Source organism: Capricornis sumatraensis, chromosome 17 (genome assembly GCF_032405125.1).
Source record: "Capricornis sumatraensis isolate serow.1 chromosome 17, serow.2, whole genome shotgun sequence".
NCBI classification, from domain to species: domain Eukaryota; kingdom Metazoa; phylum Chordata; class Mammalia; order Artiodactyla; family Bovidae; genus Capricornis; species Capricornis sumatraensis.
Genome location: NC_091085.1, coordinates 68,770,124 through 68,791,025, shown reverse-complemented (window position 1 = coordinate 68,791,025; position 20,902 = coordinate 68,770,124). Strand labels below are relative to the sequence as shown.

The window sequence follows — 20,902 nt, the reverse complement described above, 5'->3', positions numbered from 1 at the left end:
CTCCAACTTTTTTGAAGTTGGACCCGAGCAATGAAATACTTATAGAGATTATTCAAATTCTTACGAAGAGCAAACGCCCTGAGACATCTTTGTCTCCTGTGTGTAGCTCAGCAACAAACCAATGTTGTCAAGTGCACGGACCCTGAGGTTGGGCTGCCTGGATCCAGAATCTGGTTCCATTACTTGAAATTTAACATCATACTGCCAACATGGGGGTAATAACAGTACCTGTGCCTCGCAGGGTGGTTGTGAAGATGAGACAATGCAAGTTAAAGCCTTTAGCCAAGTCCCTGACACATGGTCAATACTCAATAAATGAAAGCTATTATTATCATCTAATGAATGAAAACTATTATTTTTATCATCTAAATTGATTTTTTAAGATTATAACCTGCGGAACATCTCCCACAAAGCACAGGGCGAGATGTTGGAAAATAGAAAGTTAATATGAGCCGAAGTCCTTAATCTGGGAGGAGAGATAAGACATGTATGTGCACACACGCATATGACAAAGAACATAGTGCAAGGCTGAAGTGTATTATTATGTGACATAAGACACAAACATGGGCAAAGATGAGAGACAGACCAAAGAGGGAAGCATTACAATGGCGAAGTCTGAGGCTTAATTTATCACAGATGAAGTAAAATAATAAGAGGAATTCATTGAAAAATTTTTCACTTTAGAGAATCAATATATTATTGCTTATAAATTCTATGACACATTCATTTACGAAATTAAGAAACCTTGATATATTAAAAAGTAAAAATCAAAGAACTCTTTCTCTTTTACATGCTACTTTGAATCTCATGTAGTAAACAGCATTAATTCTCTAGTAGGCTATAAGAACCTACTGCTGTGTTGGAAAGTAATTCAGACATAGTTTTCCTTTTCTTTTAAATACAGGTAAATCAGCAAACTTAGATATCTACTTTAAACCTTAAAATCCTTTCTGGTAATCCAATATGTGAGTTATTAAGGACTGTTAAATTTGACATGGATTTCCCTGGTGGCTCAGATAGTAAAGAATCTGCCTACAATGCAGGAGACCTGGGTTCGATTCCTGGGTTGAGAAGATTCCCTAGAGAAGGGAATGGCAACCCACTCCAGTATTTCTGCCTGGAGAATTCCGTGGACAGAGGAGCCTAGTGGGTTACATGAGCCTAGTCCATGGGGTGGTAAAGAGTCGGACATAACGGAGCTATTAACACTTTCACTTTCTTGACATAGGACACTATATTAGAATATAAATTCCTGTGTATAAGCTCATAGTCTTCTATTTTGTAGCAATTAATAAGAACTTCCCACATGTTTCTTTCAACTCTTTGTTTCTATAGGGTTCTTTTCCACAGGGGGGAAAAATGGGTTAGATGGGTTATTATTAAAGCTATTTGCTCTAAATTATGATGATTTCTGGCTTATACACTAAGTACCAAAGTTAATTTCACAGAGTAAGATAAAATGTATTCTATTAAATGTATAAAGGAGACCCAGAATGAGTCCTAGAGAAAAGCAAGGGATTCATTCAGAAGGTTATATGTTTGCTAAAATAAGTCAAATAAGTCTTAGGATGCAACCTAAGCCAAGAATATTAAAAAAGCAGAAGCAGGGAACTACCTATGACACATACAAAATTAAACAACGAGCAAGTGTTTAGTCACAAGTAATTTCACTTGAGAAGCCGAGCAAGCAAGCTCCTTGTCTTTCGTTCTTGCTGCTTCTTTTGGAGGGATCTCTCTGAGGCTTTTTAATGGTTGCTGGCCCCAGACAGCTATACTTATTAAGGGAAGGAGATCTGAGAAGTGAAACAGATATAAAAATGAAGATGAATTAAAAAGCAAAAACAAGCCAAAAGAAATCACTGTCACATGAAAAAGGACAAAAATTTAAGGACAGAAAAAATTAGAGAGTTACCGAAAAAAAGGAAATAGCATGCGAGACAGTAAATAATACAGGTAACAAAAATGACCAAAAAAACAGATGAGATTAAAACCATTAAGGGAGGTAAAGATATCCATTTTTTCCTTAGTTTATTAAAACATTAGTACAAGAGCACTGGAGAAATGCTAATCTAATTGTGAACAATGATAAAGGGTAAATTTTCACTCAGAAAAACCCAGGCCAACCATCAATGTACAAGAAATTCAAGAACAAAAGAACATATTAAATGACACCATAAGATATACAAAATCCAGACTATGGAAAACTCTTCAACAAGTAAGTTGTAAGGGAAAAAAAGATACTGAGGGGAATCTGTATTTTAAAAGCTGTATTCAATAATGAATTACAATGGATGAACTCTAATTGGACTCTGATTCAAATAAACAAACGTAAAAACAAGTATGACTTTGAGAAAATTAGAAAGTTGAACACTGACTAGATATTAAATAATATTAAATTATTGTAAATTTTTTACATGTGAAAATGATATTGTGGTTTAAGAGTCCTTACTGAGATACACACTAAAATATTTATAGATAAATAAAAGGAATATCTAAAAATTTGCTTAAAAATAATCCAGGAGGGTGCAGTGTAGAAGAAACAGGATTGGTTATTAGTTGATAACTGTTCAAACTAGATGATAGAAACATGAGGGTTCATTATACAAAAATAGTCTGTTTTTGTACTTGTTTTAACTTTTCCATAAGCACACATACAGACACATAGAAACACAAACACACAAAGATGGATGTTAGTGCAAATTTCTGGACTCTGAATTCACATGAGCCAATGACAATAGTCAGAAAGTATCCAGAGCCCTAAGGGCAGGTCACAAAGAATTCTAATACAGAGATGAAACCCACTTATTAATATGAATGGGGCAAAGAAAATACTCTGACATCATGGTCCTAAAGTTAAAATGAAAAATGCTGATTTCCTAGTTGGCATATACTGCATCTTTTTATTTACATTTGCAGATTTGAAATGAAAGTCAGTTGTGTAAGTGCTGTGTCTAGAGCTTAGCTGTTGGACATGTATGTGAAAACAGTCAATATTCCATTCCAAATTGTCAGTGTGCTAACAAACCTTGACACAAAGGGTAGAAAGGAAAGCAACAGGTACTTACCAGCACTGCATTCCTGGGCTACTAGGTTAAGAACTTCAACAGCTGCAGGACACTGCTGTATGAATTCTTCACAAAATAAGCTGTCTTCTAAAAGCTGGGCCATGACCAGGCATGCTCTTAATGTTAAAAGATTTACAATATTTCAAAGTCATCAATGGTCATTCTCTAAAAAGCCAACTGTGAAAAACATTTCAATCAATTTTATCCACTAATTTAAATAAGGTTCCAACTCTCCATTCCTCTTGCTTTTTTACTGAGCTGCATTGGTTTGAATATATGTAACTAGCTTCTCTTTTCCCGCACAGTAACTGCTGACACTGCATGGACAACTGGAAAGGGGTAAATGGTTGCCATCTCCCTCCATGAAGACACCAAGTGACAGCTGTGAAATAAGCACTGTCTCCTAATACTTTTTCCTAAACTTTGCTTTGTAGGCAATATTAACGTTCTGAGAACAAGAGGGACCCAAATGCGTGGAAAATCTGTATACTGATCTCTCTCACCAGATTCAAAACATATATTAGAACTTTCTGGCAAGTTTCATTGTCAAAAGAAACTTGTTGCTGTTGTTTAATTGTAAATAAATGTGTTTTCTTTCCAATTCTGACACTTGTGAGCATTCCCTAATTCTCTCCTCAACAGTTTGGAAAGAGACCGGATAGGTACTGATGTGGTCTGAACTACTTTAAAAAGGCCAAGTGACAGAAGACTTCCTGTGATAGAACAGAGCTCTTTGACCAAAGCAAATCAGTGGGGTCTATGCATGCACCCCATATAACACTCATATTTTGATTGTTTATTTCCTTAGGGAAACAGCTAAACTTTATTTCAAGGCACAGAAGTTGGGGAATGCAACAAAAACTGTAGTAAACGCAGCACAAATGGATGGCTTCTGTTACTCAGTTTGGCATGAAGTTCATGCTGTGGACCCAGTAAACCTGGCACAGAGAGGCCCACGGAAGACGCCTGTCCCTCTGGCCTGCACCACCTCAGCACATTAGGGGGTCTCTGGAGGGCGCTCACCTTGTTCTTATTTCAGCCAGGAGCCGAACGACTGCCATCACAGGAGCTGACCCATCTCCTGTTGCAGGAAGTGAGGTATGAATAGAGAGACTTCCCTCCTGAGGAAGCAACATGGACTGGACTGCCTGTACTACCTTCTCAGTAATGGACAGTTTATGAAGAGGCAATGCCTGATGGCGGTGGGGGGGGCATGGCAAAAAGTTAAATTCAAGTAGTTAGTTTATAAGAAATGAGGGTGTTATTATCATCTGGAGTCAATTCTCAAAATTTCAATTAAAAAAAAAATTCACCGTACAGAAAACTGCAAGCTAGACCAAAACAATTAAACATACAATATACTGCAGAATATTCCTCACCAAAGAAATGAATTTGGTCATTTAGGTAAAAATCTTCACATCAACGTTACTATTAAATAATTACACCCAGTATGTAAATACATAAGTAAAATTTAAGAAAACCACGTATTTGTGCTTTAGCACTGTGCGCGTGCATATTATTCATTACAGGATGGTTACCATTTGCAGTGACATTTGAGGATACATTTAAAAATCACCTTACCTCTGATCTTGGAACACAAAGTCTAGACAATGGAATAGTCAGTGTGTCTGATGCTTGCGAAGTCTTTCTACAGTCTATGGGTGGGAATCTGACCGTAGCTATACCTTCCTGTTCGTTGATAGAAGCCACCACTCCGATGCTTCCTGATATTCCTCTCCCTAGAACCTACAGACACAGATGGGTTAGCACTACTTACCAACTCTGACGGTGTGAGCAGCGATCTGATGTGACAAGTGGGAGGAGTAAATCTACAGCTGTCATTACCGGCATTACAGCAATAGGTTCTTATAATGCAGACGCCAAGCCCTGAATGTGAGTTAAAATAATAGGTCCTAAAACCTTATATCAAGGTGATCACAGTATGAAGCAAATTCAAGCCTCAATTCTAAAACACCCCCAATATTAACACCACCACAGGACACAAGGGTTTTAGCTACTGTGCAGTACTGTACTGATGTCTGATTAATCTGCAGCACTGTGTGGATGAGAAGCCACTTGTTTCTTAGCTTGAAAAAACAAGAATTTTTGTCCAACTGGGAGGATGATATTTGTCTTACAGCTGATAGATGAATCAATGGACTTATACACATGGGAAAGCGATGACTTGGGGAAATGGTGGCTGGTTACCTGGACCTCAGACCCGATCTTGATTGTCTCTTTGAAGCCTCCAAGTGCACACAGCGCGGCCACAGCCTGGCGGGCAATTCTCTGAAGTTTGGCAAGCTTTCTGCCACTACTGCTGCCATTTTCCAGAATGCTTTCTGCATATTTCCCCAACTGTGGAATGTACATCAGTGCACGAGACAGAACCTAAACATATGAAGCAGCCCATATGACAGGAGTTAGAACTTTGGTCGTTTTGATACTAAGGGTGGGGCAGTGTTGACAACAGGGCCCCTGGACTAAAGGAACTCTGGACACGGGAGGGGTGCAGTAACGAGCAGGAATGACCACTGATGTTCTTGCCATATTGGTCTTACGTAATTGGACAAAACTGGAAATGCACAATCTTGAAATATGAGCAAACCAAACACAGTTAAAAAAAAAGAAACAAACCTAAAAAAAAGCCAAAAATTTATCTGAAGAAAGACCATAATAGCATATCACCGACCTTGGAACACCCAATTACCTTTAGGATATGATATAAGGTGTTCACAGGATGAATGACTCGGAATAGGGAAACTGATGACCAAACTCTCGTTTTTGGGAGACTGGACTAGTTTGTCAAGATGAATTACTGAAGAGCTCAGGAGTGTGAATCCGACAGAGGCCTCCTTAATACTCATCAACTCCACTTAACAAATCCAATAAACCAAGGATGCATGACTTCCTAATGTTAGTACCGATTGAACACAAGCAAGGAGGAGAAGCAAGGTGTGCCATTCTTTCCCTGAGAGTATTAGCCTGCCTTCTGTGAAATCAGAACTGGCAGTGATAGGAGATGTGGGTTAACAGAGTTGAAACCACTAAATCAAAGGAGATTTCAGGGGAAACGCAAGTCTATCTGGCTCAAGAGGGAACTCTCTCTGTTACAATGTCCCTTGCTAGAACAAAAAACTGACTTCTGTCCTGCTTCCTCCTTTAAGCAGTAACAGCGTACTAACCTTCTCTGCTGTCGTGGTCCATATCTGAGCAGCATTTGACTCAGGTGCCATCAGCAAGCTATGAAGCAAGGCGATCACCTCAGCGGCCATGCTGTTTGCTACGTGCCCACTGATGAAAGGTCGGACGGGGTCGGTCCTGCAAGTGTCAACAGGGAAAAGTGTCAAGGCCCTGTGATGGTAAAGAAGCCAGAAGAGTGGCTTTAGACTTGGCACCAGATGGAAACATTTTCTAATTACGGTGGGTTAGCCAAAAAGTTGGTTTGTGCTTTTCTGCAAGATATTGCTGAAAAAACTTAATAAACTTTTTGGCCTGCTCCATACTAGAAAAGTGGATTTTGATGACTTCTCTGCATCTGCCTCTGGCCAGCAAGCATAGAATCTCACCCAACTTATCAGGGGCAACACGTGTTCATCCTTCTGTACACAGCTGGAATGGTGACAAGTACCGTTTAGATGAAGTAAAGGAAGCAAGGCCAGAATTTACTACTGCTGCTCAAAAAAATTGTAGCTGGTGTTCCTGGTGGTGGCCTTTCTCAGAAAAACAGTCCTCCAGCTTCAGATGCGCACTCAGGCTGGAGGGCCTCCCTCTTCGTCCCTCACAGCATCAGATCCACCAAGTGAATGGTCATCACTGGTTGACTCAACTTTGAGAGAAACTACTACGAATGGCTGGGTATTTTAAGCCTCAATTCCTCACTTCCAGCAGGTCAAGGGGAGGATATAAAATTAAAACCTTTAGGACTTCCCTGGCAGTCCAGTGGTTAAGACTTCTCACTCCCAATGCAGGGGGCATGGGTTTGGTTCCTAGATGGGGAACTAAGATCCCACATGTGATGTGGCAAGGCCAAAAATAAATACATATATAAATACTCTACAAAATAAAATATAAAAAAATAAAATTGAAACCCTCAAAACAAACCCTTCACACAGGAAGTCTGAGAAGAATAGACAGCTTCTTTCCTAGGAAGGCTTTACCTGGCGAGTTCAGAGTTCCTCTCTCGGCAAATGGAGGTTTGGGCTGTCTTCTTCTTGTCCCCTGTGGACAGCCCGCTCACGGTCTCTGCGTTGAGGGACTCCACGGGTGGCCCAACACTGACAATGAGGCCTGACTGTGCCCACTTGGTCGCTTTTCGCAGAGCAGCTGCCGCCTCTTCCGTAATCACCTCACAGCAGCCACCCTGGGGGTCAGTTTAAAGATTCTCATGATATTCTTTTCACTCTTCTCAGCACTATACGTTAAAAAATCTGTGTCCTCCAATCTAGGCTCATCTTTATAAACGCAAATATTAAAATATGAGAACTGTACAAAGTTAAATCTCCACACGCATCCCTCATCCTCAGCCAGACAGAGATCATTGCTAGTCTGCCAGAATTTTTTCCCTGCAGATTCTGACATACAGAATCATAGGTCATGCTACATGCAGTTTTGAATTCTTTTTAACAGTTATCAAAACATTGTGAATTTTGATCATTGATATGAATCTGATACCATAAAATATCATAAATATCCATGTCAACATAGACATATCTGGTTACTTTTATGGTTATACAGTATTTCGTTGTTGTTGTTTAGTCACTAAGTCATGTCCAACTCTTTGTGATCCCGTGGACTGTAGCCCACCACGCTCCTTTGTCCATAGGATTTCCCAGGGAAGAAAACTGCAGTTGGTTGCCACTTCCTCCTCCAGGGGATCTTCCCAACCCAGGGATCGAACTTGAGTCTCCTGCATTGGCAGGTAGATTCTTTACTGCTGAGCCACCAGGGAAGCTCAGATCATTTCGTCAAATGGGTATAATAATTTCTTTAACAAATCTCCTATTTATGGGTACATGAATTCTATTTTATTTTTTACAAACATAACTGCCAAGAATAAGCTTGTCTCTGGATACATGAAAATGCCCTATTTACCCTCACCTTGGCAATAAAGGGTATCATCAATCTTAACATTATCAGGGTGATATGGTAAAAATGACACAGTACTATTATTTTTATTCTTTCCCTTTATTTATTTACTGTGTAATTTGTGAGACTGGACATATTTTTTATGGGCTATTTGTCTTTATTTCTTATTATCCATTATTATTACTCTTTTAACCTTTCACCCTATGATCACTTTTAAACTCTTTTTATGCTATAGAACTTTCTTAACAGAGCTAAGAAAATTTCTAGGTCAAAATCAAGAGTTTTCTTCCATATTTTAATATTAATGATAAATTGATCTTTTTAAATTTAAACTTTTTATTTTCTATTGGGGTATTAACAATATTGTGATAGTTTCAATATGGGTAAACCTATGGCTGATTCATGTTGATGTTTGGTAGAAACCAATGCAAAACAAATGGTAAAGCAAATTATCCTTCAATTAAAACAAAACACAATACTGTGATAGTTTCAGGTGAACAGTGCAGGGGACTCAGCTATACATATACATGTGTCCATTCCCCCCCTAACTTCCCTCCCATCAAGGCTGTCATATAACATTGAGTAGAGTTCCATGTGCTATACTGTAGGTCCTTGTTGGTTAGATGATAAATTGATTTTGACTAATCTTCTTGAAAATAGCCTCAATGACTTCAATTTCTCACCCTGCTTCTTTGTGGTAACGTGAATGTTTTAAAAAAAATTTCTCCTGAAAACCTGAAGCCTGGCAAATGTTCTCAACTGTGGTTCTTGTTGGAGCAGGTTCCTCCACGTTGGGGTTACCTTCGTCATGTCTCGGTCCATTTTCACAACTTTCTCCATGTTGGCACCAGTACCAAGTCGGAAGGGCCGTCCTTCTGAGCTACTGAAATGGGAAGTCAGAGAGAGGCAATGATTTTACAGGATGGTTACAGCTGGGGACTGCAGGCCATGAGGCAACCTGGTAATGGTCAGGCCACCATTACATGCTGTAACAAAAATCCACAGTAAGACTCAATTTTTCAAAAGGAAATGCTCTTTATTGCTCAATTATAGCACTTTTAGGGATCAAAACAACAATTTTTTTTAGAGTTATAATGATAATTAAAAACCTGTGTGAAGATGATAAACTAAGTGACAAGCTGATCCTAAAATAAAGAGAAGGCCAGGCCCATGGGAGGCCTCAGTGAGGGATCTAAATCTGCAAGTGAGGCGGTTTTAATAACAGCCTGGACTGGTGCCTGAGTGTGAATGATTGGATCTCCGTTTCTAAGAATTTAGTTCCCCCTGCCTCCTCAACCTGGCTCTCAAAAAAGCTTTCACCAAGTTTGCATGATGACATTTCACAGTGCCCAGGAACGTTCCTTGGAAATTTCTTCATCTGTGTGCTGACTTCCCCTGACTCAGCTTACCCTATGCAGTAGCCCACAGTGCTTTTGATTTCTATGATGGCAGACAAGGAACCCGATTATGAGGATGACACCATCATTCAGTCATTTATTTGAAGAGAGGACTCTTCCATCTGAGACAAACATCTCTTCTAAATTCCCTAAATTTCTCCCATATTTAGGAGTTTGTATTCTGTGGAACCTTCTCATTGTCCTGGATTCCACTAAAAGGGCCCTGCCGGTTTGTAATCTTTGGACAATAATTATATTTTCACTTCTTTGTTAAGCAATCATATTGTTCATACTTCCAATTAATTATGGCTTTTGAAAAAGTTTCTTACTTCTTTATCTCATAGTCAATGGTATCCCTAATTTTACTATGACTGAGGGATGCCCATAACTGAAAACCAAGCTGCATTATTCCTTCTCACAGATGAGGTCACACTACAGACTTGGTTGGACACAAATGATACATACTCAATAGGACTTTCACTCTGTCGGGTCCAGAGAGACAGTACAGAGTTATGGTTAAAAGTTCAGGCTCTGATGTCAGGGGGACCTGTGTCTACGTTTCAGCTCTGCCTCAGTTTGTTCGTGTGTAACGACAGGGATGATAGTAGCAGTGATTACTTGTGAAGAGGGCTGAGATGGTTGACATCGGTAAGGGGCTTACTCAGCACAGTGTCTGACATGGCTCATGCTTGAAGGCATGGACTATTACGATCATCACCTTAGTAATGGCTGCAGAACTTCATGGGATGACTGGTCTTCCCGCTTGTGGATGAAGATAGAGAGCTTGCCATCCACTGCTTCACTCTCTTCTCCGGGATCTTTATCGCCTTTTAAGGAATTCTTGGGGCTGGTTTTCGTCAACGTGGTGTCAGGTTCGGAAGCGGTTGGAGACAGGACTGTCTGACATCCTTTAAGCAAACAGAAACATTGCAAAGTTGTTTGTGCAGCTCCCCTGGATGGGGAAGCACTGGCTTTGGAATCTCTCTTTCCTCCCTCTCTCCTGCCCTTTCCCCCTTTCCTTTTATCACAGGAAGCACAGCTGCGACTGTGGACAAGGGAAAGCCTGGTCTGATCATCCACAGGAAGTGACGGTGCCTTTCTCCCGTCCTGGAGGTGACTCACCTGGGACCACGTAGTCTGCCAGCTTTGCCAAGAGCAGCGAGGCGATCTTGGACGCTGGATCACTGGGATCCTCCTGCTCGCTGTTTAGGGAGGGGACGGAGTAGCTCCAGGGTGGGAGCTCCACGTTCCCACAGTCTTCTACGCTCATCAGCGGGAGTGCTGCCCGGCACAGCTGAAGAATGATAAGAACCAGCTTTGGGGATGGGCGTTGGTCAAGTAGCAGGGAGAGGAGTTTGGACACACAAGCTGGCTGGCTCAGGATGGCTTTACCTATGTGACTCCTGCAAAGAGAGGAAGAAAAGGGCCACAATGTTGGGGACGTTGATCTATAGAAATTCAGAAACAAAGGTTCCCTCAAAGGTTAAACAAACTGAATTCAGATTTCATGCGAAGACACAGATTTTTGGCAATCTGTTTTTATGAAGGTTTTTTTTAATAACCATCTGATGAAGGCTCATAATTGACCAGTAATACTTTAAAAGATTTTTGAAAATTCTTTGATTCCTTATGTTTAGTTAATTGAGATCCTCTAGTTCAGCATGATTCACAGAGCATCAAGGCTTAGAAATCCAAGCTAGGAGGCTTTTAGTCTAGTCTTTTATTCCTTTTCAAGAAGTGCTTCAAGACCAAAGAGATAATACAGAGCTGTACAGACCTCAAGAGTCTGGGCTCTGCCACAGCTGAACCTGTTACATTTCAGCAGAAACCAGAGAATAAGCAGCCTTAGGTGGACAAACCTCTGTGGGCCTCACAGCTCACACATGATTAAACCTCCAAAGAATATCTTCTTTCAAAGACACAGCACGAGAAGGTGAATTAATTACAAGTCCTGGCTGGTTAGTCTTTAATCTTGCTATAATGAAGGTTAAGCTATTTGGTTACTGAATGCAGTGGTACTGACCTGAAAGGCTAGCAGCTGTTACCAGCAAAGTATTGGAGCAAATGATAATATGTTATTTTATGGTATAGATATTCAAATAAATAATTTCCACATTTTGGAACTAAATGCTATTTTTCAACGACTGTATTCTCTACTATTTTTCTTGAGGCAGGAGCATGTCATGACGGCCTAGTAAATTAGATGTTTCTAAAGACAGCCACCCTTTCCCCAAAGGAATTCCATCACTCAGAGGAAAAGCCACCTCCTCCCATAGCTCCAGGGGGCCTTCCATACCTCGAGAGATCATTGAGGAGACTGAGGACATCCTGGAGGGCGTCGTTCCCAGCAGCCTGGTTGCCACAGCACTCAGTCGCTCGGGCAAGGTGATTCGTGAGAAGGCTGGACACCTGACGGGCCAGACCTGAGTGCACAGCCTCTGTGGAGCCGCCTTCAGAGTTCCAGCAAGAAAAAGTATGGTGAAAACCCCAGGAAGGCATGGTGGGTCTGCAGCTGTGGCGGGTCTGCACTAAAGCCTCCCTTTGCCCAATTTTTCTTTAACCTGCTCAGTATTTTGTCAGCCATCCGATTACTGTCTCTCATTAGATAACAACTGGGCATGGCAACTCACTCCAGTATTCTTGCCTGGAGAATCCACATGGACAGAGGAGCCTGGTGGGCTAGTCCATGGGGTTGCAGAGCTGGACACGACTGAGCGACTAAGCACACACAGAAACATAAGGAAGGTAACAGTAACTTGAAAAATGATTCAATGTTGGGGAAATATGCAATTCTTTTTTTTTTCTTTTATCTTCAGCAGTTGTAGCCTGCAGGCTCAGCTGCTTCAAGGCATGTGGGATCTTAGTTCCCCAACCAGGGATTGATCCTGCATTCCCTGCATTGCAAGGTGGATTCTTAAGCACTAGACCACCAGGGAAGTCCCAGGAAAAGAGATTTTTCTTAATTAAAATTGAATATAATTAATCCACACAAAACCTAGAAACATACTTTGGATAGGGAAGAATGATCATTTTACTGGGATGAAAACATCTTTTTTTCGTGAAGTAGTTGATGTACAATATAAATTACAGGTGTACAATATAGTGATTCACAATTTTTAAAGGTTGTATTCCATTTTTAGTTATAAAATACTGGCTATATTCCCTGTGTTGTCCAGTATGTCCCTGTAGCTTACTTTATACACAACAGTTTAGGGCTTCCCCAGTGGCTCAGACTGTGAAGCGTTCGCCTGCAATGAGGGAGACCTGGGTTCGATCCCTGGGTCAGGAAGATCCCCTGGAGAAGGAAATGGCAACCCACTCCAGTACTCCTGCCTGGAAAATTTTACGGTCTGAGGAGCCTGGTGGGCTACAGTCCATGGGGTCGCGGAGTCGGACACGACTGAGCGACATCACTCTCACTTTCACAGTGCCCTCCCCTTATATAGCCCCTCCCCTCTCCCTTTCCCCACTGGCAAACACTAGTTTGTTGTCTGTGAGTCTGTTTCTTTTTTGGAAAACATCCTGATAGTTAACTCACACCCAACCTCTTCTCAAACACAGTAAAAGATTTTCTTGGATTTTTCCATTTTCAAGCACCTCTCATAAAAGCCACAACAGTTATTTGCCACTGACTGTTCATTCTACTTGGGAAGTCTTCTTTACCCCTCAAGAAAAATGCTCACCTCACCTTCTTTGGGAAGCTCTGCCTGATGCCTTAGTACAGAGGGTCTGTAAGGACCTCTGCTCCTCCTACAGTACCTTGCGCTCACCTTGGTCACGGCATTGATTGCACTGGAATTATTTGTTCACTGGCCTATTTCCCCCACTAGACCATATATTTTAAGGGGAGGAACAATACCTTAGTCATCCTATGCCTGGCTCCCTGAACAATAAAACGCACAGCGAATGACATGTTATATACCTGGGATAGTATGGAGAAGTTATCCTTCAAGTTTACTTTTTAAGTTGGATTGCTGACTGAACATATGATTTGGAAATAGCATCTCAAAAGCACAACTGAAAAATCATTTCATAAAAGTATCTATTCAGACACCATTAGCAGTGATGGCAAGAAGGAAAAGAAAGATGTCTTCAATTTCCTGGGGCTACTATCCTCTTTCAGGTGGTCATTACTCCTCCCAGCCCCCTCAGCTTCACTGAGGTGTGACTAGCAAATAAAAACTGTATATACTCAGACTGTAGAATGTGAGTTTTTTAAGAGGTATACAACATGACGATTACCTCTCTGTGTGTGCATATGGCGGGCAAAAATACAAGACATCTTCTCAGTGAGTTTCAAGTATAAGTGAACTATCATGAACTTTAATCACAAAGCTGTACATCAGGGCTCCAGAACTTACTCGTCTTATAGCAGAAAGTGTGTCCTTTGGAACAAAATCTCCCCATTCCCCTTCTAGCCTTGGTGACCACTGTTCTACCCTCTGGTTTCTATCAGTTTGGCTTTTTAGATTCCACACATAAGTGAGATCACTGCAGTATTTGTCTTTCTGTGCCTGGCTTATTTCACTTAGCATAATGTCTTTTGCGTTAGGATATTGCTAACTGTCATAGCACAGTGATAAATTTCCACAGGACCATGCTGATGAAGAGGCTCCCATGAAATCATAATTGATTAAATCAACCTAGTTATGTAATCTAATAGTCTTTCTTTTCCCCATCCAGCACAAATACCAAAAAAAAAAAACATCGATAGAAGAAATCAAGAAGCTCTAGCATAGAAAGGGATCCTGCTTCTCACCTTCTTCTTTTTCCCATTCAACGCAGCGGTTGGCAAGCACCTGGAAGGCTGCCCAGGCCATGGTGGCCACCTTCTGCTTCTTGGTTTGTTTCTCACTGGAGCTGGACTCAGTCTGACTGCTCAAGCTGCATAGTCGATCCATGAGCTGAACAAGGCCACTCCGCACCAGGCACTTCTCTTCACTCCTGGCCAAGCAGAAAGGGTTGATTGAAAGAAACATAACTGACCAGCTCTTAGGAACTTCTCACTTAAGATCTAGGTTATCAAAGGGCCATAAAACACGTCAACATAGTCCTTTATTTACAACTTAGGATGCCACCATGTAAAACTCAACACAGAAATTTTTAGAATGATGACTTCCTTCATAAATACTGAATTTCAAGTTCTGGTTAGTTCATATAGGATAGCAAAGTAAAAATCAATGGAATCAACACAAGGTTATCATAATAGAAAAAAATTACATATATTATCATAAGGAGGATTTAAAGACTGACTTCATGAATGCTTGACATCTTCAAACTCTTAATCAAGTAATGAAGAAAGGAAATGTGCAAAGGCAAAAAGTTTTGCCCAATATAGTAAGTAACTTCCTAGGGACCTTTTCTTTCCTTCAAACTTCTCCATTTTGACAATGTAACATAATTTCTAATGGGGATCCACCTTTGATCATGTAGGAACTCAACAATAAGAATTTACATAGTAACTTTAGGTGTTTGTCAGGCGATAGGCTCATTTAATCAGAGTGATAGTGTCACTGGATAATCAAAACCAAAATATCCTTTTTAAAAATATTTTTAATAAATAAAAATATTTCTATTTAATTGATGACATTGTGGTATAACTTACATACACCATAAAGCATTTCTTTGCTTACCTGGTGTAAGGTATAGTACACAAGAGTCCAATGCTATTTGCACACGCAATAGGGTAACGTGCGCACAAAGACACCACAGAGGTCATGGTCTCACCGAAGGCTTCCTGGACCTGCTCGACCATCCCACCACAGGTCAGTTCTTCAATTCTAGGAAACAGAACCAAAGCTCAGGCTTCCTCAACCGTGTCAAGAACAGCAATAGTGAACACGAAAGCAGGAGAGGCCTTCTGAGAAACACAAAAGTGGCTAGATGAATCCATAACTGAAGGAACCTTGGAGACTGGTGTTTCCCAAAGTGCTGGACCACAGAAGGCTGTTGGGCAGGATTCCTAAGAGTGCCTCAGAGACAACGCCCACACTCTAGGATGCTCTAGGAAATCCTAGGTTAGGTAAAGGTAAGCAGGGTTCCTCACTCCAGGACAACTCAAGGCGTTAAAGTCCTTCATATCTCTCAGAGCAGGAGAATGGTACCCAACATTTCCCAAATTTATTTAATAATGAAACCATTCATTTGAGACAGGCCTGCCTCATCCCATGCAGTACTGAATACTGTAAATGCAATTGTACTAATGAGAAAACCAAGACACAAATACATTAGCTAAGTGTCCTTTGCAAGTTCACACTCCAATTATTAGCAGAATATGACAATCCAGTTGGGAAATAAGACTTTCCCAATGTAAAAACACAACCTGGGATAGATTCTACAGCAATTAATTTTAGTTGAAAACTGGAACTATTGAATTTATCTACAAAGATATGCAACATAATATTGCTTATAATAGTGAAATAAACAAAAATTATGATTTAAAAATAGGAAATTGGCTTAATAAAGGTTCAAGGATATGATACAATGCTATATAAGCACTAAAAACATTATAGGAGATCACTAAGGTTAGAATAAAGACTGAACAAATATGCTAAAACATTAATGGGTTTTATTTTAAAATGCTGGATTTACAGATGATTTTTATCTTGTACTTTGGGGATTTTCTGCACTTTTTAAAATGTCTGACAAATGGTGTTAATAATGTCATGAGGGAAATGTAATGTAATGAGGGGAAAAGGAATAATGCTGCCAGTGTTACAGGGAAACTTCTGGAAGTGAACTGTGGTACTCATTAGTGTAACTCACTATGCCTTCTGGGAACCTCTGTGGTCGGGTGGGCATGTGACTAGTCTGGCCAATGAGCCAAAGCTCTGACAAGGGGCCTGACAGCTTTCCAAGATGGTTGTCCCCTCCTCTGTCCCAAGCTCTCTGTAATTACCAGGAGCCAAGATAGACTTGTGAGGGACATGAACAAAAACTAAAATTTAGTTTTTTAAGCTACTGAGATTTTGGGAGTTGTTTGTTTCCAAAGAATAACCTGGCTTTTCCTGATCGACACAGAAATTTCTTAAGACAGTCATGTTAGCTCTTAGTTCACGTTTCCCTCCAGCTATTGCTTCTGCTTCTTGGCCAGAGTTCCTGAGAGCTGTCAGGAGGCACAAGCAGCCTCCAGCAGTTGCAGTCCAGTCTTTGCAGAGAATGCTTTTTCTATTTCTATCTAAGTACTTTTGAAGCCCAGTCGGGCATTAGTATAGAAAAACTCCTCACAAATAAGTTATAAACTGTTCCTCAAAGTTAACATCTACAATTATGTTATTAGAAATTTGACCCAATAAAAATAAGCACAAAGTATACAAAAATATAGGTATATAAGGTTGTTGCCTGCAGCACTATTGTTAATAGGAAAGCAAAACAAAACAGGAAGAAGAAAGGAGGGATGAAAGAACAGATGGAGAGTGAAAGAGAGAATGAATGAACCCATGTGTTCATCAGCAGCTGAAGAGTTAAATAAATGTAGCATATAATAGAGCTCTGTGAAGGTCTTAAAAGCTATAAAGCAGAGCTATACATATTAACATGAAAAGATACAGATGTCCCAAATATATTGAGGAAAACAACTGATTACAATAAGGCATGTGAAATATAATCTGAATTGAGTTAAAAAAAAATCACACACAAACACTTAAGCATACAAGGAAAATGAAATAGCTATTTACGTGTGTATAGTTGATGAAACAAGCTCTTAACAGTGAAATTTAGAAAAGGAAGGTAAGGAGAATTTACTTTTTGTTACGTGTGCTGAATTTTTAAACTATATCCTGTACCATTTTTAGAAAAATATATTATTTTAGGGGAAAACACTAGCAAACACCATGATCTAACATTTGGACCCAAGAGGAATCTTTGGAACGGCCTTTGCCCATTCCAGACAGGACAGGATAAACTAACAGAAACAACTGACCTGGGTCCTCCCTGAAGGACCATTGTCACTGGACCCACAAGGTGTGTCACTCCCCCGACTCGCACGGCGGCCGTCAGCAACTCCCGCATGTGCACCAACGCCTGCTTGCGGGTGTTTCCCCGCCGCCATCTCGTCTGTGCGGCCAGAAGAAAGCTGCTGCTGGACACCTGAACACGTGAGAAGGAAGTACACCTGACTCCTGCGGTCACAGCACCTCTCACGCTACTCAGCTACTTGGCAAAACATGATGTACAGGGACATCCGCAGCGGTCCAGCGGCAGGAGCTCCGAGTTCACAGTGCAGGGGACCCGGGCTCAATTCCTGGTTGGGGAACTAGATCCCACATGCTACAATTAAGACCCAGCATGCTCAAACAAATAAACATTACAGAACAAACAAAAAACATGGACGTACAGCTTGGTCAGGGTTGGTGCCGATGAAAGCAAACAGCTGCCCCAGCAGGACGCTGTAGGTGGGCTTGTCCCTGCTGTCCTCTATGGCCAATGACTGCAGGAGTGTGAAGGAGCTGCTGCGGTGGCTGGTCACGTGGCGCCGCCTGCGGCCAAACAAGAGACCCGCTCAGGGAGTGTGTTGTGGTGAAGGTGCGTGGCAGCATGTGCCGATCCAACCTTGGCCCTCAGCTATTTACCTCTGATTTGCTCTAGTAAATTCCAAATCTTCATTACCGATCATTTCCAGGTCAGAAGGAGCCGACATGCTGCGAAGGAAAACAGGCTGCCGCACAGCATGAGAGATCACCTTTGTTTCAGAGGCTGATTTACAAGCTGGAACAGAAAGGAAGAAGAAGGTTGACATATCTGCTATCCTATTTGTAACAATGACACAGCGACAGCAAAAACCAACAAGGAACCACCAAACTAAGAGTACCTTCGTTTTCAGGAAATTGGCCCCCAAACCAGCCAGCACAACACATAGATGATTTTTAGGCCAATTTTTAAAAAATTTGAAAACTGAGGTTTCAACCTCAAATACCAACGTTAAAAATTACTTCAGCCTGAAAAACCACATTTTTTTATTAAATTGAGTTTCCAAAGAAAACCTGAAAAATTCATTTAATTTCATAAACTAACAGTGTTAACTTTATGTTTTTATTTATTTCGGCCAGGCCATGTGGCTGGTGGGATCTTAGTTCCCTAACCAGGGATTAAACCAGGGTCCTCAGGAGGGAAAGCTAGGAGTCCTAACCACGGGACTGCCAGGGAATTCCCATTGTTAACTTTAATATAAGGATTCTAAAAATCAAGAGAGGACAGAGAAAATAGCCTCTGGAAGCAAATAACCTTAATTCAAATAAATGCAAATCATTTTTTTTCAGAGATGGCCTTTGATTCCCCCTTTGATCCTGGATTTACTTTGCTGACTTACTGCCATTTGGTGAAACCTCTGCTTTGATCACAGCTGGTGTGACTAAATATTACACTTTTCCAAGAATCTGACTGGCCCTTCCTATAAGACATATGGCTCCTCTCCAGGAAATAGGTGTTTTGTAAAAGAATACTTTAATGGAAGCAGACAAAACTGCATGTGCTGATCAGCTAAGAAAAAAAGATGTTAAGAAAGTTGAGGTCATTTTGAATCTGTCTTAAGAACAGTTAGATAGCTTCAATTAAAAAAAAATTATAATTTTTGAAGATATTATCTCTTAGGAAACTACTGGTTCATCATCTCTGGTACCAAGAGCCTCTTGGAAAGCACCACTAGCCTTACTGAGTGGGAAACTTTTGGGGGGGCCTTTAATGAACTCAGGCTAACACAGCCCTCTGGCCGTGGCACAGCAGATCACGTGGCATGTGATCATTATCTCATGTCTGAAAAGCTTTCCCTGATGTTCTCAGGGAGGGAAACCCTATTACTGAGATCAGAAACCTAGGAGTCATCCTAGACTTCTCTCCCTAGTGAGAAGAGCCCTGGGTAGTCAGCTGGGATGAAAACAAGTTCACTTGTTCCATAGTGTCCATCGGGCAATGGGGCTAGACGACATGGAGTCTTTCGTTTAAGAACATGTTTACGACTTATTCTCTTGAGTGAGAATTAACACTTGCTATTACGGGCTCTGCCCGGATCTGACTTAAGTAGAAGACTCATTGATTTCCCTGAGAAATATATTCTCAGGCTAACAATTAAAATGTGACCAGGAAAAAAATTAATAGTGCAAATGTATGCTAGAAGCTTCCACATAATCACTAAAGAGGAAATGCAAACTCAGTTTCAAGAGGAAAATATGATGCAGTACAGGATTCACAAAGTTGATTAATTATATGTTGCTATGAAAATGATAATCTATAATCTGAAAGTGAGGCTCACTGGATTATAAAAATATATGTCACTGCGCTCCTTAGATGCTCCCCCAAAACTAAACAAGGCAGGTGACAAGGCACCCCCCAATGCTCAGATGACTCACAAAGCACCACATGACTTCAGTGGAAAGTATTTCTTGGCTGGAAAAAGTAAAAAGCAAAACAACATTGAAATTTCCTTTTTTTTTCCTTTCTACAAGTACACAAGAGTTATTTTCTTTCTTTTTTTTTTTTAAATAACTAGTATATGTTTTATGAACAGACTAGCGCAGAGAGCCTTGCGGGGCTTGCTGTCAGCAGTACCCGGTGTTTCCGCGGGGGTCCCTGAGATGCTTCTCGTGAGGCCAGACTGGGCCGCAATGGTGACGTGCAGCAACAGCTCGGCTCGGTTCATTAGACTCTTCACTAACGTCTTCGTTTTAGCCAGTGGGTGCGAGGGTTTCTGAATAAGAGAATTCACTTCTTGTAGGAACTTCTCCCTATAAAGAAAGACTGATGTGCATTTAGTCGTCCTCTGGTTTACCAAAACCAAAGTGGTTAATCACAGAGGGTATGAGAAGACAGAGGAGAAATGAAATGGAAGTAACCTGACAAACATTGCCCGCCTTCTCCCTGCCCCTCCAAGGAAGGCAGTGCTTTAACTGTGGCCAGTTTTAGTTCCTCTTGCCCAGTTTTAGATGCCTATATGCTAACTCCTGAAGGTTAAAATCATAATTTCCAAATACCAAAGAAGTTCCAACTCTAAAATATTTAGTGAACGCATAATATTTTTAAAAATATCTGTTAAAAGATGCGATCTTTGCATTTTGAGCATCAAAGTGATAAATTAGCTTTACACAGTTACTAACATCACTAACCTCAGAGATAGCACCATGTTTTCAAGATCATTTCCATCAAAGGAGACTTCCTTCATTGAACACAAAAGTTCTAGTTCTTTCATTTTGTTCTAAAGAAGGAAAAATCAAGAAAAGATGGTATGCAGGATCTGCAAAAACCGAATTTTACTGTACGTGTTACAAGAAACAGAAAACTTCAGGGACAAAAACCTACCTTTGGTCCATGTTTCTACACCAGAAGCACATTTATAAGTTACTACTTGATATTTTAATGATT

At 40.7% G+C, this 20,902-nt stretch overlaps 1 protein-coding gene across 1 annotated transcript in view; it reads right to left on the bottom strand.

Annotated features, from left to right (window-relative positions):
- HECTD4 (HECT domain E3 ubiquitin protein ligase 4) overlaps positions 1–20,902 on the bottom strand; it is a 166,237-nt gene that overhangs the window by 41,786 nt on the left and 103,549 nt on the right. The window contains exons 28-44 of the mRNA XM_068989575.1: positions 20,647–20,735; positions 20,093–20,268; positions 18,121–18,256; positions 17,886–18,027; positions 17,472–17,638; positions 15,184–15,330; positions 14,310–14,494; positions 11,847–12,000; positions 10,673–10,953; positions 10,269–10,458; positions 8,955–9,036; positions 7,226–7,428; positions 6,251–6,386; positions 5,274–5,456; positions 4,647–4,811; positions 4,089–4,258; positions 3,066–3,181 (exon numbers count right to left, since the gene is read on the bottom strand). Of these exons, the coding sequence (XP_068845676.1) occupies positions 3,066–3,181; positions 4,089–4,258; positions 4,647–4,811; positions 5,274–5,456; positions 6,251–6,386; positions 7,226–7,428; positions 8,955–9,036; positions 10,269–10,458; positions 10,673–10,953; positions 11,847–12,000; positions 14,310–14,494; positions 15,184–15,330; positions 17,472–17,638; positions 17,886–18,027; positions 18,121–18,256; positions 20,093–20,268; positions 20,647–20,735 (2,722 nt within the window). The remainder of the gene's footprint in view (positions 1–3,065; positions 3,182–4,088; positions 4,259–4,646; positions 4,812–5,273; positions 5,457–6,250; positions 6,387–7,225; positions 7,429–8,954; positions 9,037–10,268; positions 10,459–10,672; positions 10,954–11,846; positions 12,001–14,309; positions 14,495–15,183; positions 15,331–17,471; positions 17,639–17,885; positions 18,028–18,120; positions 18,257–20,092; positions 20,269–20,646; positions 20,736–20,902) is intronic.